General features: G+C 29.8%; 1 protein-coding gene across 1 annotated transcript in view; it reads left to right on the top strand.

The window, feature by feature from the left end:
- The window catches only part of LOC124354372 (neprilysin-2-like), a 59,092-nt gene extending 41,138 nt beyond the window's left edge, over positions 1 to 17,954 (top strand). Inside the window, exons 11-14 of the mRNA XM_046804775.1 lie at positions 7,304 to 7,472; positions 9,106 to 9,224; positions 12,001 to 12,111; positions 17,476 to 17,954. Coding sequence (XP_046660731.1) covers positions 7,304 to 7,472; positions 9,106 to 9,224; positions 12,001 to 12,111; positions 17,476 to 17,808 — 732 coding nt within the window. The 3' untranslated portion in view covers positions 17,809 to 17,954. The remainder of the gene's footprint in view (positions 1 to 7,303; positions 7,473 to 9,105; positions 9,225 to 12,000; positions 12,112 to 17,475) is intronic.
- Positions 17,955 to 21,233: the final 3,279 nt, after the last annotated feature.

Genomic DNA, 21,233 nt, shown 5'->3' with positions numbered 1-21,233 from the left:
TCGAACACGTAAAAACAGTTCAAAATAATCTACTACAACTAAGATTCAGGAGCATATTCCCTATGGTTGCACTCTGTATTTGGTATCGAATATGACAAATATAATGTACAAACCGATATGTTATGGGGCGAAAAATTATAAATATTCGCCTAATGTGCCAGCAAAATTGGTTAAAGAGCACCATAATGATCAATATAATTAATTGAAACATAGTTTTCCAAAAAAATAAAAACCCTTGAAATTGACCGAATAGGAGGAAAGTTTTTATAAAAATTCAAACACTTGTAACATTAGCGAAACTGGAGGATTTGATGAAAACAATGTAAGAGATCACTGCCAGTTCACCGAAAATTTTTGAGGATTAGCTAAAAGAATTTGTAATCTGAACCTGAAATTTCCTTAGGATATTCCACAATATTTTGTCCGCAATGTGTCTAATTATGATACTCGTCTGTATATACAGGATTAGCTAAAAAATACGGGAATATGTATTTAATTGTAAATACTGCTTAAAATATGTAAGTTTTGCACTAAATTCTGGATATGGATATGAGTGAAGATGGTAAACCTTGGAAATTCCTACAATTTTCATTAGTTGATACATTCAGATTCGTGGCGTCATCCATTGAAAAACGTGCAGTAAATGTCAAAAGAAGATTTTAATATACAAATAATGTTATATACAATGATTGAATAAAATATTTGAAGGCATATTTCCTTACATCAATAATATTAAAAAATTAAATCATACAAAAACTAAAAAATCTATTTGTACTCTCTTTTGACACATTGATTGTGATCTGTGTGCGTTTCCGAGAAAGGTCATCAACATTACTTAAATATGTGGAAGGATTTAACCAAAAACATGTAGGAAATTACTCAGATATACGGATACAATATTTAAGGTGTTCTATTTCTTGCACATATTTTTGAAAATTTGAAGTCAATTTTCTTGATTTGCTTTAAACTCGATCTGGTGCATTATCTGGCTGTTCCAAATCTAACCTGGGATGCGATACTAAAATTTGAAGAAAATCAAGCTACAATTAAGTATTGATTACAACATGAATTTAATGATGAAAAAAGAATCAGAGGCGGAATTTATCAATGTATAAAAAGATATGTCGAAGCAAATACCAAATATTTAAAAAGATTATGATGAGACAATATAAGATAATTATTTGATTTATTGTGAAAAGTGGTGGATCAAAATTGTATAAAAAAGAAGATTGGAAAGATGCAATATTTGAAATTCCGAGAGATGAAAATGATAAAGTTGATGTTTAATATTCCTGAAATCTACAGTCGTAAAGATTTACCTCTTGCTCCAGAACATTATAAAAACAAGTGCACAGCTCTACTAAACAAAACATAACGAGTCGTTCATTCGAGAAATTTTAGATATTACCTAGAACAGGGTACAATTTTGAAACATGTAGGGTACGCTGTTAATAGAGTGATCGCTTTTGACCAAAAACAGTACGTGAAAGAATGCATATAATTTAACACAGATATATAAGACCAAAGTGACATCGAAAAAGACTTTTATAAGAGGATGAACAATTCTATTTTTGGAAATAGTAAGGCTAAATTTTCGAAATAGATGCGATATCAAACCAGGCAATAAATAATTTTCAATGAACAAGGATAGAAAAATAAATTCAAAAACTTCACAATTTTTACTGAGTTGTGAGCGACAAGCAAAAAGTAAAATGTAATAAGCCAATCTATATAGGTTTCTCAGTTCTGGACCTTTCAACATTGGTGATTTACGAGTTTTATTACGATTAATTTAAAAAATAATATGATCCATATATGAATATTTGTTATATGAATATAGACAGAATTTTCCTAAAGATGTGAAAGCTCTTTATAACATTATGAAAATATATTTAAAAGAATTTGATACAAGCGATCACTTGAAAAATGAAGAATGTTTAAGCAGTAAAACTAAGAAAGATATTGGGAAATTTAAAGACGAGCTATATAGCGAAATACTAGAAGTTTGTGGATTGAGGTCAAAAATGTATTAGTATAAATAGGTACTTTGATAAACATCCAATAAAATGTAAAGGAATTAAGCGAAGTCATTTGATTTCGATAATTTAAAGATATGCTAATTCGAAAACGCTAGATAAATTAGAGAAATACAGGAATAAGGAGATACATACTAAATATTTTTTTTTTATCTTTCAAGAATAATACCAAAAACTTGAAACAACAAAATTAAAAATTTGTGGATATATGTTATAATTAAATATTTTAAGATATGTGTATAAATATTATTAACAACCTAAAGATAGTATGTTGATTTTGTCGAATTAAATTAATAAATAAAAGACCTGGTTATATTGTACCTAAAATTCTGTTAATTTTATCCAATTCTCTTTTTTAAAATCTTAGTTAAAAAAGGTTTCTATATAAATGATGGCTAAAAATAAGTCTACAAAGTGCAAGTCGTTGAAATATCAGGATAATTCTAAAGATAAAGGGCAAAAAGATAGAATATATTATAGATTTAAATGGTGTTCAAATAAAAACAAAAATTATTGTTGAGTAAAGGGAAAAAATAGGTTTAGAAGAGAAAATATATCATAGTTGTAAAGAAAAAGAAACTTCAGAATTGATTAAGAAATATATAAAGTACAAAAATAATATTATAGTAAAAATAACATAAATGTATATTATAGAGATTGTGAAAGAAAATATGTAAAGGAATTATATGATAAAATGAAGAAAAAACCTTTAGAAGAGAAACAATATCATATTTGTATAGAAGCCAAAACTATGTTTTAATTTTACGATTGGCATTACAATACAAGTACAGATAAAGTTATGTATTTAAATGCTAATTTATCATACAACATTTTGTTATTTTCTCTAAAATCGTGAAAATATGTTTATTATTAGTTTATTTGGTTATTTTTTTACGTTTAAAACTGAGAGTATTCATTTAGAAAATTCTTTATCTAGTAATTTTTATCTTAAAATATAAACCGTTTTATAGAATATTAAAAGTATTTTCTCAAACATTTTCTGACTATTCCTAACCCAAATTATATTCATCATTACCAACTGTTAATGTTTTATACGCAGAAAAATGGTCATCTTGTTCAATTCAAAATTATTGTATTAATTTTAAATAATCTGTTGTTTTGCTTTAATTTTTTCCCCAAATTTCCTAAAGAATGGATAGCCCGATTTTTAATGTATTGATATTTTTAATTAGAATAAAGTCGATTTTATTCACTAATTTTTATCCAAAAGCTACGTTTGGTACAAAGGTATATAATATTTCTGACTCTTTGTAGGAATGTTCAGAATGTTTTAAAAAACTTGGTTAAGCAATATTACAGTGTGTTTATACGACATCGAATTGTCTAAATATTTGTGTTTTATTTCCTAATTATATCTAATTTGGTTCTTTTCTAGCTTAATTTTCATAAACCCCCAATAAACCTACTGCAATTTCTGAAAATATTTATAGTACTTGTGAATTTATTTAAATTTTGTTTTAAACTGTATGCTTTTCAGGTTTTTTTCATCACGTTTTAAGATATATTAGACATTTTTAATGTTTTCAGGTATTTTTAAGAGAATTTTGTATTTGATTGAAGGTGTAATATCCTTTTTGAAACAATATTATTTTTTTACATTTTCAGCAATAAACCCTATACAATAAGCAGCATTTTAGCTAATATTTATCTCCAAATTATCAGAATAAAAGCCGCTCAAACCAATGAAATAGTTACAATTTTCTCTGAATGAATTAGGAACCAGTCTAATGTTTTCTGATGTCAACGCGAACAGTTTCATTTTCGCTGAGTGATGCACAAAAGATATTTTTATTTTAATGGAGATATGTGTAAAACAAAAAGATTACATAAGACTACTTTAAGAAAACAGAAAAGGTCAACTAATTAGATTACTGGTTGTCGGTTCGAGTAGACACTGAAAAACTACTTTTATATTTCAAACTATTATTAAATTTTGTTTACAATAGATTGATTCATTATTCATATTTTTAATTTTTTAGTTAATCTCTGGAACAGGATACGTACAAAACGTTGGTACTAAAATTTGGGATGAAAATTATAAATTTTTAACTATTATTCTAATTTGAAAGCCTAAAATGGCAAATATTTGAATAAATGTTCTAATATAAACATGAACTTAGAACGTAAGCACAACATGAAACATAAGGATAGAACGTAAACATAACTTTAAACGCGTTTTAAAAATTTTGCGGTAATTTACATAATTGGACCCAATATGTCCTAAAACAGCAGATGTATTAATTGGTGACATTAGTAAACATTTCTTTCTAGAGCAGATGACAAATTTTGCTTTTATTTTTACAATTATTTTATAATTGTAATAGAATTTTTTTCCAAGCAACTGATGGGTTACCAAAAGTATTTAGGCAATATTGAGATGTCAGGGTTTTAAAAATTGTCATCCAAATAGTAAGCAACATTTGAACGTAAATAAATAAAAAATTAATTTAATATTGATTTTTAATTTAATTTTTGCTCGTAGATATTCCATTTTTATATTTCTGGAACTTAAAAAAACACGATGCTAAAGGATACTTACATAATGTTTTATCAATTAAAAATATCTAAACTTTTTTTCAAAATTAGAGAATACACCACAAATTTGATAGAAGGAATTGAAAACTGTGGCAAATTAACATTAAAAGATATAATTTTATTATAACGCTTTTTTAAATAGTTTTAAATCGATTTTTAAATTTGGACAGAAAACTGTGGCAATTTATGACATTTTAGCTGGGATTTTTCGAAAATGTAAATTTGTTTCCAGAAAGGTGGATTTTATAGTAGTTTCATAAAGCTAAAGATGATGATGCGATATTAAAAGAAATAATAAAATAATAAATAAATTAAACTAGAAATGACATGCCAGTTGATAAAAAATTACAATTAACGAGTTTTTTATTAGATTTCGGATGATTGGTTAAAAAATCTGAAGTAAATTTCTATTGATTGATGAATTTAAAAAAATGTATATAGTGCGTAGGCTTAATTTTCTAGACAGGCAGTTTATAGAGCAAAAACTTATTTCGGGAACAGCTTATGCAATCAATATTACCAATACGTATAGATTTAAAAAAACAGGTATATAGAATAATCAATACAAATATCCTTCGTAATTCTATAGGTTTTATGTAAAAATATTAGTATAAAATTGAATGTTTCTTATCATCTAGATGAATTGCAAAATTTAAACATCCTAAGAGGTCTTTTCAGAATTATGTATCAGATGTTTCAAGAGGAAACGTATATAAAAACGTTTACTACAAAAATATGGGTATGTATTACAATCCCAAAGACTTAATAGCAAATACGCTACTTTATGTCGTTTATACTGCGAAGAGTTCGACAAATATTTCTGGTTCACAGAACTATATAATCACCAGTGTATGTACAAGCTCTTAGTTTGGTTCAAAACACCCCATTTTCTTATGGTATCAGATAACTTTCCAATCAGTTATTTATAGAACCTTTCTTTTAAAATATTACAATAATGTTTTATTCTTCACTTGTAAAGCTTTTCTTGATCTTTTCTTTTGTTTAATCATTTTGTTTTAAATTTTAATGAAAGTTTTATGTAAATTGTGATGAATTTTTAATTAGGGGTGTTTTATTGTATTTTAAAAGGGTTCTTGAATTTAAACCATTAAGTTATCTGTAAGCAATATTTGGAATTTTATACGAGTTATATGAGTAGTTACAAGTTAAATTTACATCGTTAAAAAACTCATCTGGCGGTGCCTTTATTCTTGAAACTATGAAGTGATGTATGAAGCTCTTAAAGGTGTGATTTGGTCAATTCTTAAAGATTGTAGTGACGCTATATACAGTCTATGTTGGTTGAGAGTTAAATAGACTTGTAAAAGGTATGAATGTGATTTAAGACGGTACAGCAGAGATTTGGGCGCAGTGGTTTCTTATAACGGTGATAAGGCACTTCCTTATTCTTGCTTCCTTATTGTTCTGTTGCTTTGAAATACACTATTTTAAACTGTTTTAATTATTATAGCTGTTTGTAATTGTGTAAAAATTTGCACTATATAAAATATCTTAAAGCACCAATGAGCCTTATAGATGATTTCACCGGAGGAAAACGTGGGAGAAAGTTTTAAAAGATTTATCATTTAGTCATTTTGAAGATTTTAAAGAAATTTTTACAAACTTTCACATTCAAATTTTCCAGAAATTTTTAAAACATGATTTAAACTATAATTTTAAAATCATTTGGTAAAATATCTGCTAAATACACATCTTCAAACACTAAACAACTAGTTGCTGCAGAGGCTTGGCATGGAAAGACTACTTCTTGAGTGGTCTTGCCAACACATAACACAAAAATTTCCTGTTAAATTGTACGATTATTACTAAAATTAATTCCGTGGAAAATTACTCCCAGTCTTTTACAATGCTATTTTCAACTGTATTTTAACACAAAATTATAAATTGCTTACAGAGACACATTGATATAATACTATACAAAATTAGAGTTTTTGTCTGTATTTAGAAAAATCTATTGAGTGCAGCTAAGATGCTACGAGTTGTTAAAATTATGTTTATACTTTTTATGTAAAGTTCATATATATTGATACGGTCCCCCATTTCGTGCCTGAAATGATTGTAAAACTTGGGGTTTTTCATGCAATTTAGATTGTTTTGTCTCGAAGTTAAAACTTATTGAAAACAGTTTCTTACAAATACATACCAATTCATTTAGCTGTTTTCGGCCCTAAAAATGTGCTAGGCATCTTATATATATATCGTATATATATTATACATATATATATATATATATATATATATATATATATATATCTGCTTTATTTATATGTACTAGAACATCGAGTAGTATGTTTCAATCATTTTTAATCACATTTCAACATTGTTTCCAACTTATTTTTGTGGCTTTTATCTTATCACAAAGGAGAATTTGTAATAAATGAATGAGTGAATGAGGGCTTTGCCTTTTATAAATGGAGATTAATTACTTCTAAATTTAAAGAACAAAATTAATTTTTTTCTAAATATCTCTTGTATATCTCTATGTTTAATATATTGGATAATATACTTAATCAAATTTATAAAACCAGAGAACATTAGGATTTTTTTAAGCGACAAATTTCAACAAATTTCATAGTTTTCCTCTCAAGATTTTCATGAAAGTTTTAAAATATTCTAGCTTTACATAGGCTGCATTGTAAAACAAATTTACTGCTAAATACGTAAATTTAATAAACTGTTTTTTTTTTCAGCTTAAAATTAATACTAACCAGTTTTTCGAAGCATTAGAAGATTTGATTCGTTGGTCCAACAACTACAACACACACCAACTACGAAACGAAGTTAACAGGACGGATTGGAAGTCCCACGGAGAAATAATTAAGGTCAACGCCTTCTATGGACAACATGATAATTCTATATGTTAGTCTTCATTGACATATCTAGATGACTATATATATTATTATATAAACATGCAGTGAACAAATATCGTTAGTAATCTTGTTTCAGAATAGTCCTTTTGTAAAAGTAGATATTCTTAATAATGCCATCTATTTGCGCGGTATTTTAAGCTTATATTATTATATACTTAAGCTCAGAAAATGCTCTAAATGTAATATATCTGACATAATTGCTCCAGCATAAGCTGTAAAATAATTAAATCTTGGTAAAATTATAATTTTATTTGCAAATGTAATATTATCAGAAATGATTTTAAAGTAATAAAAAATAAAAACATTTTAAATACGTTCCATACATTTCTAAAATCGTGTGTAACAAAATCAAATGTACGCATATAGTTCACCATATTACGCTGATAATTCAAATATATATTTTGTTATTCTGAAAATGTATATGTTTATGTAAATTATATAAAGGTTTGCATTTAGTTTTAATTATTAAGGAAACAGGCATTATAGAAATATAAATAATTTTGAATAAGACCCTATTTTTGTTATTAAATTAGCTAATCTAGCTATATTTATTACAAAATGTGTAGATTTAGCCTCTATTTAATATAAATGTGAATCCGATTTACCATATAAAGAGATAAGTAAGAATTATGACTCTATTCAGAGTTTCAGAGTTACAAAAAGTTCCTCTGTTTTCAACGTTTGTTTCTTATAAAATACCTATAATGTAAGAACTATTGATGTAACAATTTAGATCTGATAGAGCTCAATTTATGGACTGCAATGAAAAAGTAATTGGCAGTTGGGTAGAGTGAAAGACTAGACACTCTGTCCTAATTAGAAAATCTGGGTTGGGAACATAGGTAAAAATTCAACAATTTAGTTGTAACAGCTGATTCTATATTTCTGATCCAGTCATCTTCGGGCCACGGGGTGGTAGTCACAGTCACCTTTTGATTTACGGCACACCGATCTCAGTGTTGTACTATTTTATATTTTAGTCATTAGGTCCTTTTCCGTACAAATAAGTAAATCACTGAGTCGACAGACACCAAACGGTGTGCGCAACCCATGTCCAAATGAGAGACTGGAAGAAAGTGCTCTTAAAGGTGGTAGCCAACTTAAATCATTTAATTATAAAATTAAAATGCACAAAAAGACTTAAGTTTTTGTAACAGGCAAACATAATACTAGAAATCAGTGTGACAAGCTGTTCTATCCGCGGAACCGTTGTAACGAGCTCGTTATAACCGTGGTGCGGGTTTAAATAACAGTTTCTATGATAGGCCACGCCATATTTATTTCGTTACGTCCATCGCGTATATCACTTAATAAAATATAATATAAATAAAATCTAAATTAATAACATTCATTGCTAGAATCCTAAACCCAGACAAATATTGAAGCTTTAGTTACTAGTGGCAACTAAAATTAAAGATAAATGAAATGTATTGTTAAACTTTAAATTTGGAATCGCATTTAAAATTGCTACACTGATGTACTGTCAAAAATATAAAATACTGATTTTATTATAAATATACAAATCAAACAATAGCCACGTTTTGAGACAAATAGTTTTTATAATGTGTTCTCAGTATATCATTTTTTTCTGGCATAATAAAACATACTCTGTTTTGTTACAGACATTCCTGCTGGAATTCTCCAACAGCCGTTTATCACCACTCATGTACCTCAGTATGTGAACTACGCCAGAATAGGGTTCATCATCGGTCACGAGATCACACATGGTTTTGATGATCAGGTAACGATGAAATGCAATAAACTATTTTAGACCAGTGTAGCTCTTTCACTTTAAATAGAATCTTCGACAATTGTTTGCGAACATTTCTAAATACGTAGAAAGTTTCAAAAATTTAATAAGTTGTTTTCTATCAAAGCTTTTTTAATTCTCTTCTGCTGCTCATAAAAATAAGGTGGAAAACGTTGCTTTTGTGCAGACGTTACGAAGATAGCTCAAGCAATTTTTCTAATTGTAAGAGACATTTTCATTTATACAAAACTGATAAATTCTTTTTAGAGCTCTGTATATTCTGCATTCAATTAATATTTAGAATACAAAAATACAGATACAATCTTTTTTGTTTATAATAATTTTGATGCTCACGTTTCCTAGAACACTAATTTTATTTAACACTTGTTTATTTTTTGACCCTTTAAGTTTTGAAGGTACTATATTTTGTAATAAAGCTTCCACCTATTACAAAAAATTTTTTTTAAAGTTGCCTGCTATCATGGTTTTAAAATGTATCCAGTTGTAGAATAAAAATAATATAATATAATAACGTCATACACGCATTTATATAACACAAAATGTAACTGCAAATTAGTATCAATGCATACAGCTGATTATAAGTGTAGTGCTTTAATTAATTTACTTTAAATAAAAAAAAAACATTAATGCATTATATTTTCTCTTAAGTAATCCAATTCACTTAGTTATTTTATATATGTTTGAAATAGGATGGTTTTTGGTAAAAACTTCTTTCAGAATCTTGGTTATTATAGACAAAATAAGATCATAAACATGTTACATGTTATCTAGATCATTCTATTAGAAAACTATTATGGTATTTATATTACAATAACAATATTATTTCTACCATTTTGATTTCAATTTAAGCATTCATTGGGAAAAACAGATTTAAAAACAGCTTACGGAAACATAGATATACTGTACGTAAATATTCAATTAAAAGTTTAGGATTTCAACAGTTATTTCTCTAATAGGTACTGTACGTTTTAATGTCTATATATTTGCGCAAATAATAATATTTCCGCTGATTATACGATGTGAATGGATTATAACTTCCGAAATCAACTAAAACACTAGAACGAAATAAAAGCAATTTTTCGTTATAATTGCATAAAAGGGGGTCAGAATAATGCTACTATACACATAGGGTTATCAAATAGAAAGATTTCTTTACATATACTAGACATTTGTTTTTAAAATCCATTTTTAATGCAACTATATTAAGTTTTAGATCAAAGATATTAGATTGTTTGTATGCTCTATGGTGTTTGTATTATTTTTCCAAATCTTAGTCTGAAAATAGACTTGTTATGGAATATGTTACGTTCTCTGTTAGAATTTGATGTATTCCTCATGTGACCAACATATATAGTGCATCACTGAAACCAGGGTAAATGTTTAATTTCTCTATTAATAACTTCAACAATGTCAGGATTTCCGTCACTCCAGACATTCTGGTGGTTTCATAAAATAATATGACTGAATAATTAGAGAAATAAACTTGACTGCCTAAACAATAATTCGTTTGATTATTATTTATAAAATAAATTTAACTGCTCTATAAGAATTTCAAGCGTTATTTCATAGGTTTTCCAAACTAATCACTGAATTATATCAGTCTTGCTAGGAATAATACGTAGTACAAATTTTTATAAGGTGATAAAATATATTTCCAAAAATGCAGTTTTAAAATATTATTTACTAGTAGAAACGTATTATGAGGATTTAATTTAGAAATTATAAAATGCATAGCAACCCTTTTGCTTCTAACTTCTAAAAAACTAAAGTCTACACTTTTGTTTTAAAAATAAACAAAACTTCAGAAACCCAACGGAAATGAAATAAATGCGTTTTAAAAATGAAATATTGAATTCGAAAATATGCTCCGTGAGGATAAAATGTTCAGAATATACAGTCAACCCTTTCCAAAACTGTCTATTTGGTAAAGCTTGACCCGTTGTAATAGGACGGCATTGCCTACTAGGGGAAGAATTAGAGTAATGATATCCACTAGGAGTACTGATATTCCTGTATACTAGGAACAGTTTACAGGTGGAACCCTTTACGAGACAAACATTCGGTTCAATATAATTAGGTTATTAAAGAGTACTGAGACAACTAATAGGTATCAAAGACCATTCATCACTGGTTCCACTCCGATTCTTCTTGTTTGATTTGACATCCCTTGTACTGTTACTTTAAAATCTGGTTTAAGTGTTAGTATACAGTCCTCTCAGCAGCCCGGTTGATTGTCGAGGAAGTCATTGACACAGAACTACTTTAGAAGTTCGGGAAGCCATTTATTAGCATGATCGGTTATGTTAAAACTCCTATATGTATTACAGTACCTCTTATAACGATTACTATCATCATACCCTTAATATTGTGTGTGTGTTGTAATAGCAATAAATGTTTGTTTAGTAAGTTTAGAATGGAATTTCATCCAGCAACTGGACAAAGTTCAATATTGAAGACGCGAATACAAATTTGTAGCCTTCTAATCTCAAACAGTGTAACGTACTATTTATTTCAAGTTACTCATCGAAAAATCATAGTTTTATGCATACGTGATAAGTCGATGAACAAAATAAATAAGCACATGTTATAACACTAGCTAATAATTCACATTTAATAATTTCTAATTACGTAATAATTAATAATTCCGTTCAAAGCATATCACTAAAAATCAATGGCAATTGTCCCTCCCCATGTAAAAGATTAATACTGAGTGGAAATATTTATATGAATAATCGTTTTTGTACAGGGGATCCAATTTGACTTTCAAGGTAACTTTAACGATTGGTGGGATAAGCAGAGCAAGGAAAATTTCATGAAGAAAAATCAGTGTATTATAAACCAACATTATAGCTTTGGGGTAAGTCAAACTTAATTGAATTTAATATTCAATGGTTGTGAATAATTTATATAGTTAAGTTTAGAAAAATAGTAGATTAGAATGCTCTGTTGTGTTTCATATTATAACAGAATAGGTTGTATTGACTAGACTTATTTTGTAATATTTCAGGAATGTTTTGAGAAGTTCTTTGCAGTGTATACAAGACAAATAAAGCTGGAAGTATCAAAAACATAAATAGGTTGTGTTGTCAGCAAAATATAAAACTTGAGAGAGATGCAGTAGTATGGATTATGTTTTTTTTCAAAGATGATTTATTCAAGATTTAATATGTATTTTAGTTGTGCAAATGTAAAACAAAATGCATTGTATACAAGACATATACAGACAGACAGACAGATGGGAAACCAACCACCAGAGACCCATGTACATATGTTTGATCTGAGAAGTAGTTTGATGTACCTTTGTTCTGAGAGATACAGGATACCTTGTATACAATGTTTTTTTGTTTTACATTTGCATATATATATATATATATATATATATATATATATATATATATATATATAAAACGACTATTAAATTACATGCTACCAAATTTAGAATAATTGTTGTGAAAAGAAAGCCAATTACTGTTAAAAATGTTATGATATTATCTTTATTATTTTAAAAATTGAAACAGTTCAAACTGTTTAACAGCTTCAAGCACAGAAATTATATGAAGAATTATAAGGATAACATATTTATTGGATCTCAAGAACTCTTTGGATTGGTCAAGCTTGCAATGTGACCGTTCATAGGTACTATAGGGACTACTTCTATATGTACGATGCAAAGTTGTTTACCTTCTTTTAAGTGTTCTATCATTGTAATGTAAAGAGAGGATATAATCTTATAAAAAACTATTTTCTTACTACATTCGTCACAAGAAACGAGCTATAATGACAAGTTCGAGTTTACTCACTAATACTAAACAAAACTTTCAAAGCACTAATAATTAAATAACAATTTTTACCTTCTATTTTAAAACAACTAAAAGAATCAAGAATCAAAACTTTATTGCCGTTACTACAATACACAGCACGGCATCGTCAAATTTGTTCACAGCATGAATACTTATTTCATAACACAGCCTTCATTATTGTTGAATACATTCTACAAAGTCATCAACACTGTATACAGCTAGATTGACTAGAAATTTTGTCATGTAATTCTTAAAACTAACTAGGTTTAAAATTTTAACATTATCTGGCAGTAGGTTATATAATTGTATACCTAATTTTACATAGCTGTTTTTAGTTGTCTGATAATTACAATGGTTGGTTCTGAGATGTAAACAATTTCTAGTAGAATAGGTATGTATGGATCTATTGTTAGGAATTTCATTCGATCTGTATTGTATATCATTTAAAACATTAAGAATATACAAAGAAGGAACGGTCAGAATCTTGAGTTTTTTGAACAAAGGTTTACAATGTGTTCTACTGTTCACATTACAAATAATCCTAATAGCTCTCTTCTGAAATATTAGTAATCTCTTAGTGTTACAATCATTCCCCTAGACAAATACACTATATGACAAGTGGATATGTATATGAGCAAAGTAAACTGCAGTCAGTATTTCAGTACTTACAACCAACTTCAGCCTTAGCAACATAAAAATACCTTTAGATATTTTTTTACATACAGATCAATGTGAATATTCCATTTCATATTTTCTTGAAATATACCAAAAAACTTAACACATTCATTGTTAGGGTTGTATCTTAAGCTAAAGTGAAGATTCTGGATCTTTTCATGATTCAAACAAAGATAATTTGCAGCACACCAGTCCCTTACAATTGAGTCTGCTCTGAGTAAATTGTCATGTGTTATTATTTTATTTTTATCATTGACTAAAACAGCAAGGTCATCTGCAAACATATACGTGCTAATTGAGTTATTAAGACTTATAGAAGCTGGAAGGTCGTTTACATAAATAATAAACATTAAAGGGCCCAATATTGAGCCTTGAGGGACACCCACTTTGACTTGGGTGTACTCTGAATAACTCCCATCATAGGCTACCATTTGATGTCTGTCATTAAGATAAGATTTTAAAAACTGTAAACTCAAACCATTAAAGCCATAGAACTTAAGCTTATCCAACAAAATTTCATGTTTTACAGTGTCGAAAGCTTTGGACATATCAAAAAACTTACCAACTACAAAGTTCTTATCATCTAAACCATAAACAAAATTTTTCACAAAGTTTACAACTGCATTAAGTGTGCCTCTCTTAGGCCTAAAACCATACTGGCTGTCCGATAGGAGAGAATTACTTTCAAAGTAATCAATAACTTGCCTATTTATCAAGATCTCAAACACTTTTGATATTACAGGTACTATGGACACTGGCCGAAAATTTTTTTGATCTAACCGTACACCTTTTTTAAACAAAGGAACAACTTTTATCAGTTTCAAACACTGTGTAAAAACACCAATCAATACAACCGTTCATTAAGTAGGCTAAAATCTCATCAATACAAGGTGCAGCAAGCTTTAACAATCTGGAATTGAAACCATACACATCTAAACTTGAGCTGTTACTTAAAGAATGTATAGCTTTGTAGATTTCTTCCACTGTTACATTAGAAATAAAAAAATTAAAACTAGACATATCAAAGTTTAACTTGCTTGAATAGTATATCACAGACTGACTAGAATTTGGCACATTACTTAAAATTTCATTTACACTATTTACAAAGAAGTTGTTAAAACCACACGGTGTTAGGCTACATTCATTATCGGCAGACCTTACTGGTTTATCATTTTTACCCAAGTTCTCTTTTACAATAGACCATATAATCTTAGGTTTGTTGTTTGCAGATATAACTCTTTCTAAATTAAAATTAAACTTACATGTTTTCACATCATTTTTATATTTCTTCTTTAATTTAAAATAACAGTCCTTAAAATATGGTATTCCTGTTGATTTATACAATTCATACATAGATAAACAGTTCTCTTTCAGTTCTCTAAGGTCAGTGTTATACCATTTAGGAGGACGTTTATCTTTTAAAACAGAAATAAACTTTACAGGAAAAACTACGTCAACAATATTTTGAAACACACTAATAAAATAATCAAATTTTTTATTATCCATACTATTTAATGTATACAAATTGAACCAGTTTACCTTACTAATCAAAGAAACAAAATAGTATGATTTGATGTCATAAATTGGCCTTACCATTATCAACAAACTTTGATTAGGATTTTGTGGCCTCTTGACCTCGTCATTTGAAAGTTCACATTTTACAACAATTGGATGATGGTCTGATACCACTGTGTGCTTAACAAAAGCATTAACAATTCTGTCAGAGTGCACTGATGTAGCAATGTTATCAATGTACCCATATTATGTGTGCTATTACTTGGTCTAGTTACTTCATTTATAGTTGTCAAGATGTTAAAACTTAAAAGTAAATCATAAAGTCTAGCACTTTCGGCATCATTAACTAATAGGTCAACATTAAAATCACCACATAACATAATAGATACACTGAACGTATTTCTAACAGTTAAACTGTGCAGGAAAGTGTACAAGTGCTCAATGAAACCCTCAAAATTATTATCATTAGGCACACAATCCATTTTGCATTATTATAAATCTCAATACAAATTAGGTTAAATTCCTTAAAGACTACAGCTGATATTTCACATATATACTGACTAGATAATTCAACTATAAAAGACAGTTCTTCACCATTTAGTCCTGTTTTTGAAAGTATCGCAGTACCTCTTCTGCGGTGGGATGGCCTACAGAAAGCGCTGAGCAAACAAGAAACCAGGAGTTGTAACTTCAGCCAGTTCCTCACAGCTCAACCAGTGTTCACTAATACGCAATATGTCCGCATGCGTTTCCATGACAAACAAGTTCACTTCATCAATTTTGTTTAAAATACCTTGAACATTCCAACGAACAAAAGTTAATTGATTAAAAGTTTTCCACTGTGGCAAATGACTAGATTGGTTCCCATTAAGATTACAGTTTGTGTTCATGTGTGTAGGTAGTAGGCCTGAGTTAGGCTCTTGGTTTATGACCCCCTGATCGATTCTTTGTCTTGTGTTAAAAAATCACTTTTACCTACCATCTTATTCCTAGGGGACCTGTATTTCTTAACAACACAACCTTGGTACCATAGATTAGGTTGCATCAGTTCTGCACTTAATTCATGTAGAACTCCAACTTTAAAAGAACTATAACTATTGTATCTCGTAGCTAGCTTATCACAAACATATGAGTCAGACTCATGTAACTCCTTAAGATAGGTTATAATGTCATCCGTACTAAAGGAAGCATCAAGTCCTGATAGAAAGATCCAAAATAGCCTATGTGCAGGTTTTAGTGCGTTGATACCATTAACAGCCTTTGTTCCATACACTACTTTATAATTAGGCATAACATTTGATTTTAATGCATCTCTGTAAGTGTTATCGGGTTTAGGCCTATTAACACTGTTGGAAAGAGAACCTCCAACATACAGAGGCCTATTACTAGGTTTTGTATTTGTTAGATTTTCCTGTTCCTCTGAAACACTGCTATTGTTCGACACTGCAGATTGTAACCCCCGTTTTCTCTGGTAATTAACAACCTTCCACTCAGAAGTAGAATTCGTAAAAGTTCGATTTCTGTTCATCTTGTTTCCTTAAGACTTACCATCACTAATATTGGCAGAAAGCCTACTGCTTACTTTAGGAAACCGGTCTGCACCTAAGCCATTGTCCAATTTAGTAATAGGGTTAGTTGCTACAACGACATCGTCAACCGCATTCGTCACAGTGTTCGCATTTCTGACATTTGGTGGAGAATTTGAACCATTTAAGCCAGAAAATGTAGTAGTTGCAACTTTAAAGAGTTTGTAAATGTCTTGTTTCACCAATGTGATTTCGTTACATAACCTAGAATTTTCGGATAAAAATCTTCACTCAGTTTCTCAACAACACAAATATTGTCATTACAAACACCCTTTACCATCTCAACTAACTGTTTAAATGTATTATTCAAACCAAGAAAGTCATCATCATTGCCTACTTTTGATATCATACGTTCAACCTTCTCTGAACAAGAATCACAACACCACTTTACCTTAGATGCCAGTACGTTAATTTTGTCGTATTCATCGCTCTAGATCTTCACACATGATCCATGATATCATTCTTTACAAAAACCATCACAGTTTAAAGCAATGTCACTCTTTGTTTACAACTAATTTACAGCAAGGACAATTCTCTACTTCATCACCAACCGCCATCTTGTCCATCACAAGAGGTGCTAATATTGCCAAGTTATTTGCCTGATATTGTTACCCACATTTTTTATAATTAACCTGTATTTTGCAGCTTGATGGAAACTTGACCCAGGGAGAGAACTTAGCAAACCTTAATGGATTAAAACTAGCTTACCGTGCGTACAAGCGAATAGCACATGAGTTAATCGAACCGGAATCTAGGTTGCCACGCTTGGAACAATACGACAACGACCAGATGTTTATGATCAGTATGGCCAACCTTTGGTGTACGCGTTACGCTGAGAACACAGCATTCGTAGGTGATCATCCTCCAGACAAGTTTCGAATCAACGGAGTCCTAATGAACATCCCGGAGTTTAGTAAGGCGTTTCAGTGTAAACCAGGAGATCCTATGAATCCGGAGGAGAAATGTGCTGTTTGGTGATCCCGATTGAATAATTATGCCAGTTTTTCTTTAATTTTCATTTGATATTTTTATAAATAATATTTAATTTCTTACAAAAAATAAAGGCACATGTTATTGGTTGCAAATTGTTTATTTTTTTATGAAATTGTTTAAAAAAATTAATGTAACATTTAGTGAACTTACAACATTTTTGAATTTGTATTAAAGCACTCTCGAAATAAAACTGAATAAAAATTAGTTCCCGAAAACCATGGAAAAATATAATAATAATGACAATATATATATTATATATCTTATATTATATATTATTTATATCTATATTTTTTGGGATTTCTAATATATGTAACCTATTTGCTATTATTCAATTCTAAATGATTTAAATAATGATAAGCCTATTTTAATAATGTTTAGTCTACATATAATATTTGATAAGTTGCTATAACTCTGTTTTAATATTTTCTCAAAGGTAAAACTAAAAATAAATATATATTTAGTGGACATAATTTTGCCTTCATTTCATATTTTGTGAACGTATTTTGACTGCACATTAACTAAATATATTAAGTTTTGCTTCTGAAAGTCATTTGTAATGAATTGTAAAGTATTCTCCTATTTTTATGTAGCTAAAGGGTGATTCAAAAAGAGCGCCGGTTTTGATATATCAAATTAAGAGACTTATTTTAATGAAAATCTGAAATCAAATACATAATTATGTTCATCTAACCTTCCGATTTCATGTATGAAAAATAATGTCTTGCATATGTGTCCTCCTCAGCTACGCCGGCACGCAACAACTCTGCCCATGAAATTAGCCAAGACTGCACGACAAGTTTCCACTTCAATTTGGCCGACAACCCGTCGAATTTCCTCCTTCAACTCATTGATGGTTCGGGGTTTATTGGCATAAGCTAACGACTTTAGATAACCCCAAAGATGAAAGTCACAAGGTGTTAAGTCACACGACCTTGGTGCCATTGATGGTCGGAATTACGAGAAATGACGCGATCCTGAAAGCGGTCACGGAGCAACACAATTGTTTCATGGGCAGCGTGGCAGGTGGCACCATGCTGCTGAAACCACAACTGGTCAATGTCTATGTTATCGAAATGATGCCACAAAAACTCCCTAATCATCGTACGGTATCGGTCTCCATTCACTGTCACAGCTTGCCCTTCCTGATCTTCAAAAAATGAAGGGCCGATGACGCCGCCCGACCAAAACCCTCACCAGTCTGTCACTCGTTGTGGATACATTTCCCTTTCGTTAATCATGCGAGGGTTTTCTCAACCCCAGATACGGCAGTTCTGTTTATTAATAAATCCATTCAACTGGAAGTGCGCTTCATCACTGAAGATGATATTCATTGCGAAGTTTTCTTCCTTCTGCGAATTTCTCAATACCCAATCAACAAACTGTCGTCTCTTCTGGTGGTGAATTTTATAGGGATGATATTTGAGATCGCACCGAAGAATTATCCGTACAGAAGAACATCTTAAACCCTATTGTTGAGAACGGCGACGAATTCATTTCGCTGGGCTAACAGCCACACTGTCACGAACCACCTCAATGTTCTGTTCAGTTCGGGCACAACGACGACGACCACAACTTTTGAGGTCGACTGTTGAACCCGTTTCTTGATACTTTTTCATGAGTCTGCGAACTGTTGATTCATTCGGTGCTTCATTACGTCCTAGAGTACCGCGAAGTCGCCTAACAGTAGCCGCATAACTCTCCACTCTGATAAAACGTTTTCACTATTAACACTCGTTGCGCACAAGTAAACTTCTCCATGGTTCGACACAGAATGCACTAATGAGAGAGATATCAGCTGCGTCAACAATCGGAATGTAGTCAGAAATAAAATCAAGGTCAAACATTGTTGCCAACCAATAAAATAAAATTTACCGGCTTTTTCAAAACCGGCGCTCTTTTTTAATCACCCAATATTTGTAAGGAGATTGAAACTTATGAAGAGGGAGCAATATTTTTGCTGGTATTGCTTGATAATTTATAGGAAATATAATTATAAAAATTTGAATGTTGATCTAGATAATAATGGCCTGGAAATTAAAATGTTAAAAAACAAACGAACAGTTATGATTAATATTATCCTGCTACATTTCTTCCAAAATGATCCTAAATTACACTTGTCAGAAAAATACACTATTTTTCGTCAAGCAAGTACAAAAAATATTAATGAAACCTAAATTAATTCAGTTACAGAATTTTGTCACACGCTTTCTACCATAGATATACTTACTGACAAATAGTTTTAATTCGTTACTTTATAGGTTTGTTTCACCAGCCTTCAAATTGTACGCCATTAAATTTTAGATACACATTAATCTTTTTAAGAATTCATGGGACTGTACAAATTTCCTATTTCTGTTTCCCTGCAAGGATATCTTGAGACTGAACTGAGTTATAGACTTGATTTCTTGTACAAAACGTAAGTTCTACAAAAGGAAGTTTACATTAAACCTCTTATATCCTTTGGAAAAGATCAAGCTTCATTATTGTTCAAATAATCATTTTCTATCTGTATGTTCGTCTGCAAGATATCACGAGAAACATATTGGGATATAAACATAATTATATAAGCATAATTTTTATATTCAGTTTAAAATTCTAATGTGACATCCATTGCTACATGTTGGGTACCAATTTCCCTTGCTCTTAATCTGGCTTAGAAGTGCCGCTCGTTAGGAGGGATTCTGATCCATTTGTCATTTAATTTGTACATTAAAATATTCAGAAGTAAGTGAGTTTTAAAATGACTTTCATCCCCCAATGGCCATCTCTTATATCGGCATTGCTTATGGCGGACCTTGTATAACCTACTACGTTCATTCTTTCCAGTCAGAAAGTAAGTAGAAATTCACGGCAAAGGTCTTAGAACTATTCCCTTTGGGATTAACCTACAATTATACGAGCATAACTGAATTGCGAGACAACATTTTATCTTATACGTCCCGCACGTTATTTTATAAACTGTTTGTGTGACTTTATAGGGTTTACACTACAATGCTCCTTACTTTTTTTGTATGGGGAGCTGAAGAGAAGTATGTATTTTACGCGTATAGTTAAAAAAGTAACCTTGTATACTATCACAATGCATAACGGGTATACACTTCGTATCCTTCGTATACACTTGTAAAGCTTAGAAAATTATAATGTATTGCAAATATAATTTGTTTTTAACTATTACGGAAATTTTATTTTAATTTATTACTTATTCCCAACGTCAAAATAAAATACACAATTATAATACACAAAATGATTATTATTGTGTTTTTTTTTTTATGTCTTCTTGTTGTAAATGTTCCGCAAACATTTTGTGAAGTATAGATATTAATAGCTCCATATAGTAAAATAAAAATTGAAATATTATAAGCTAATGCGGAATAAACATAAAGGCAAAGTCCTCAGTTCATATTGAAAGA

Source organism: Homalodisca vitripennis, chromosome 2 (assembly GCF_021130785.1).
Source record: "Homalodisca vitripennis isolate AUS2020 chromosome 2, UT_GWSS_2.1, whole genome shotgun sequence".
NCBI classification, from domain to species: Eukaryota; Metazoa; Arthropoda; class Insecta; order Hemiptera; family Cicadellidae; genus Homalodisca; species Homalodisca vitripennis.
Note: the sequence above shows the minus strand (reverse complement) of the source record. Positions and strands in the feature narration are given on the sequence as shown.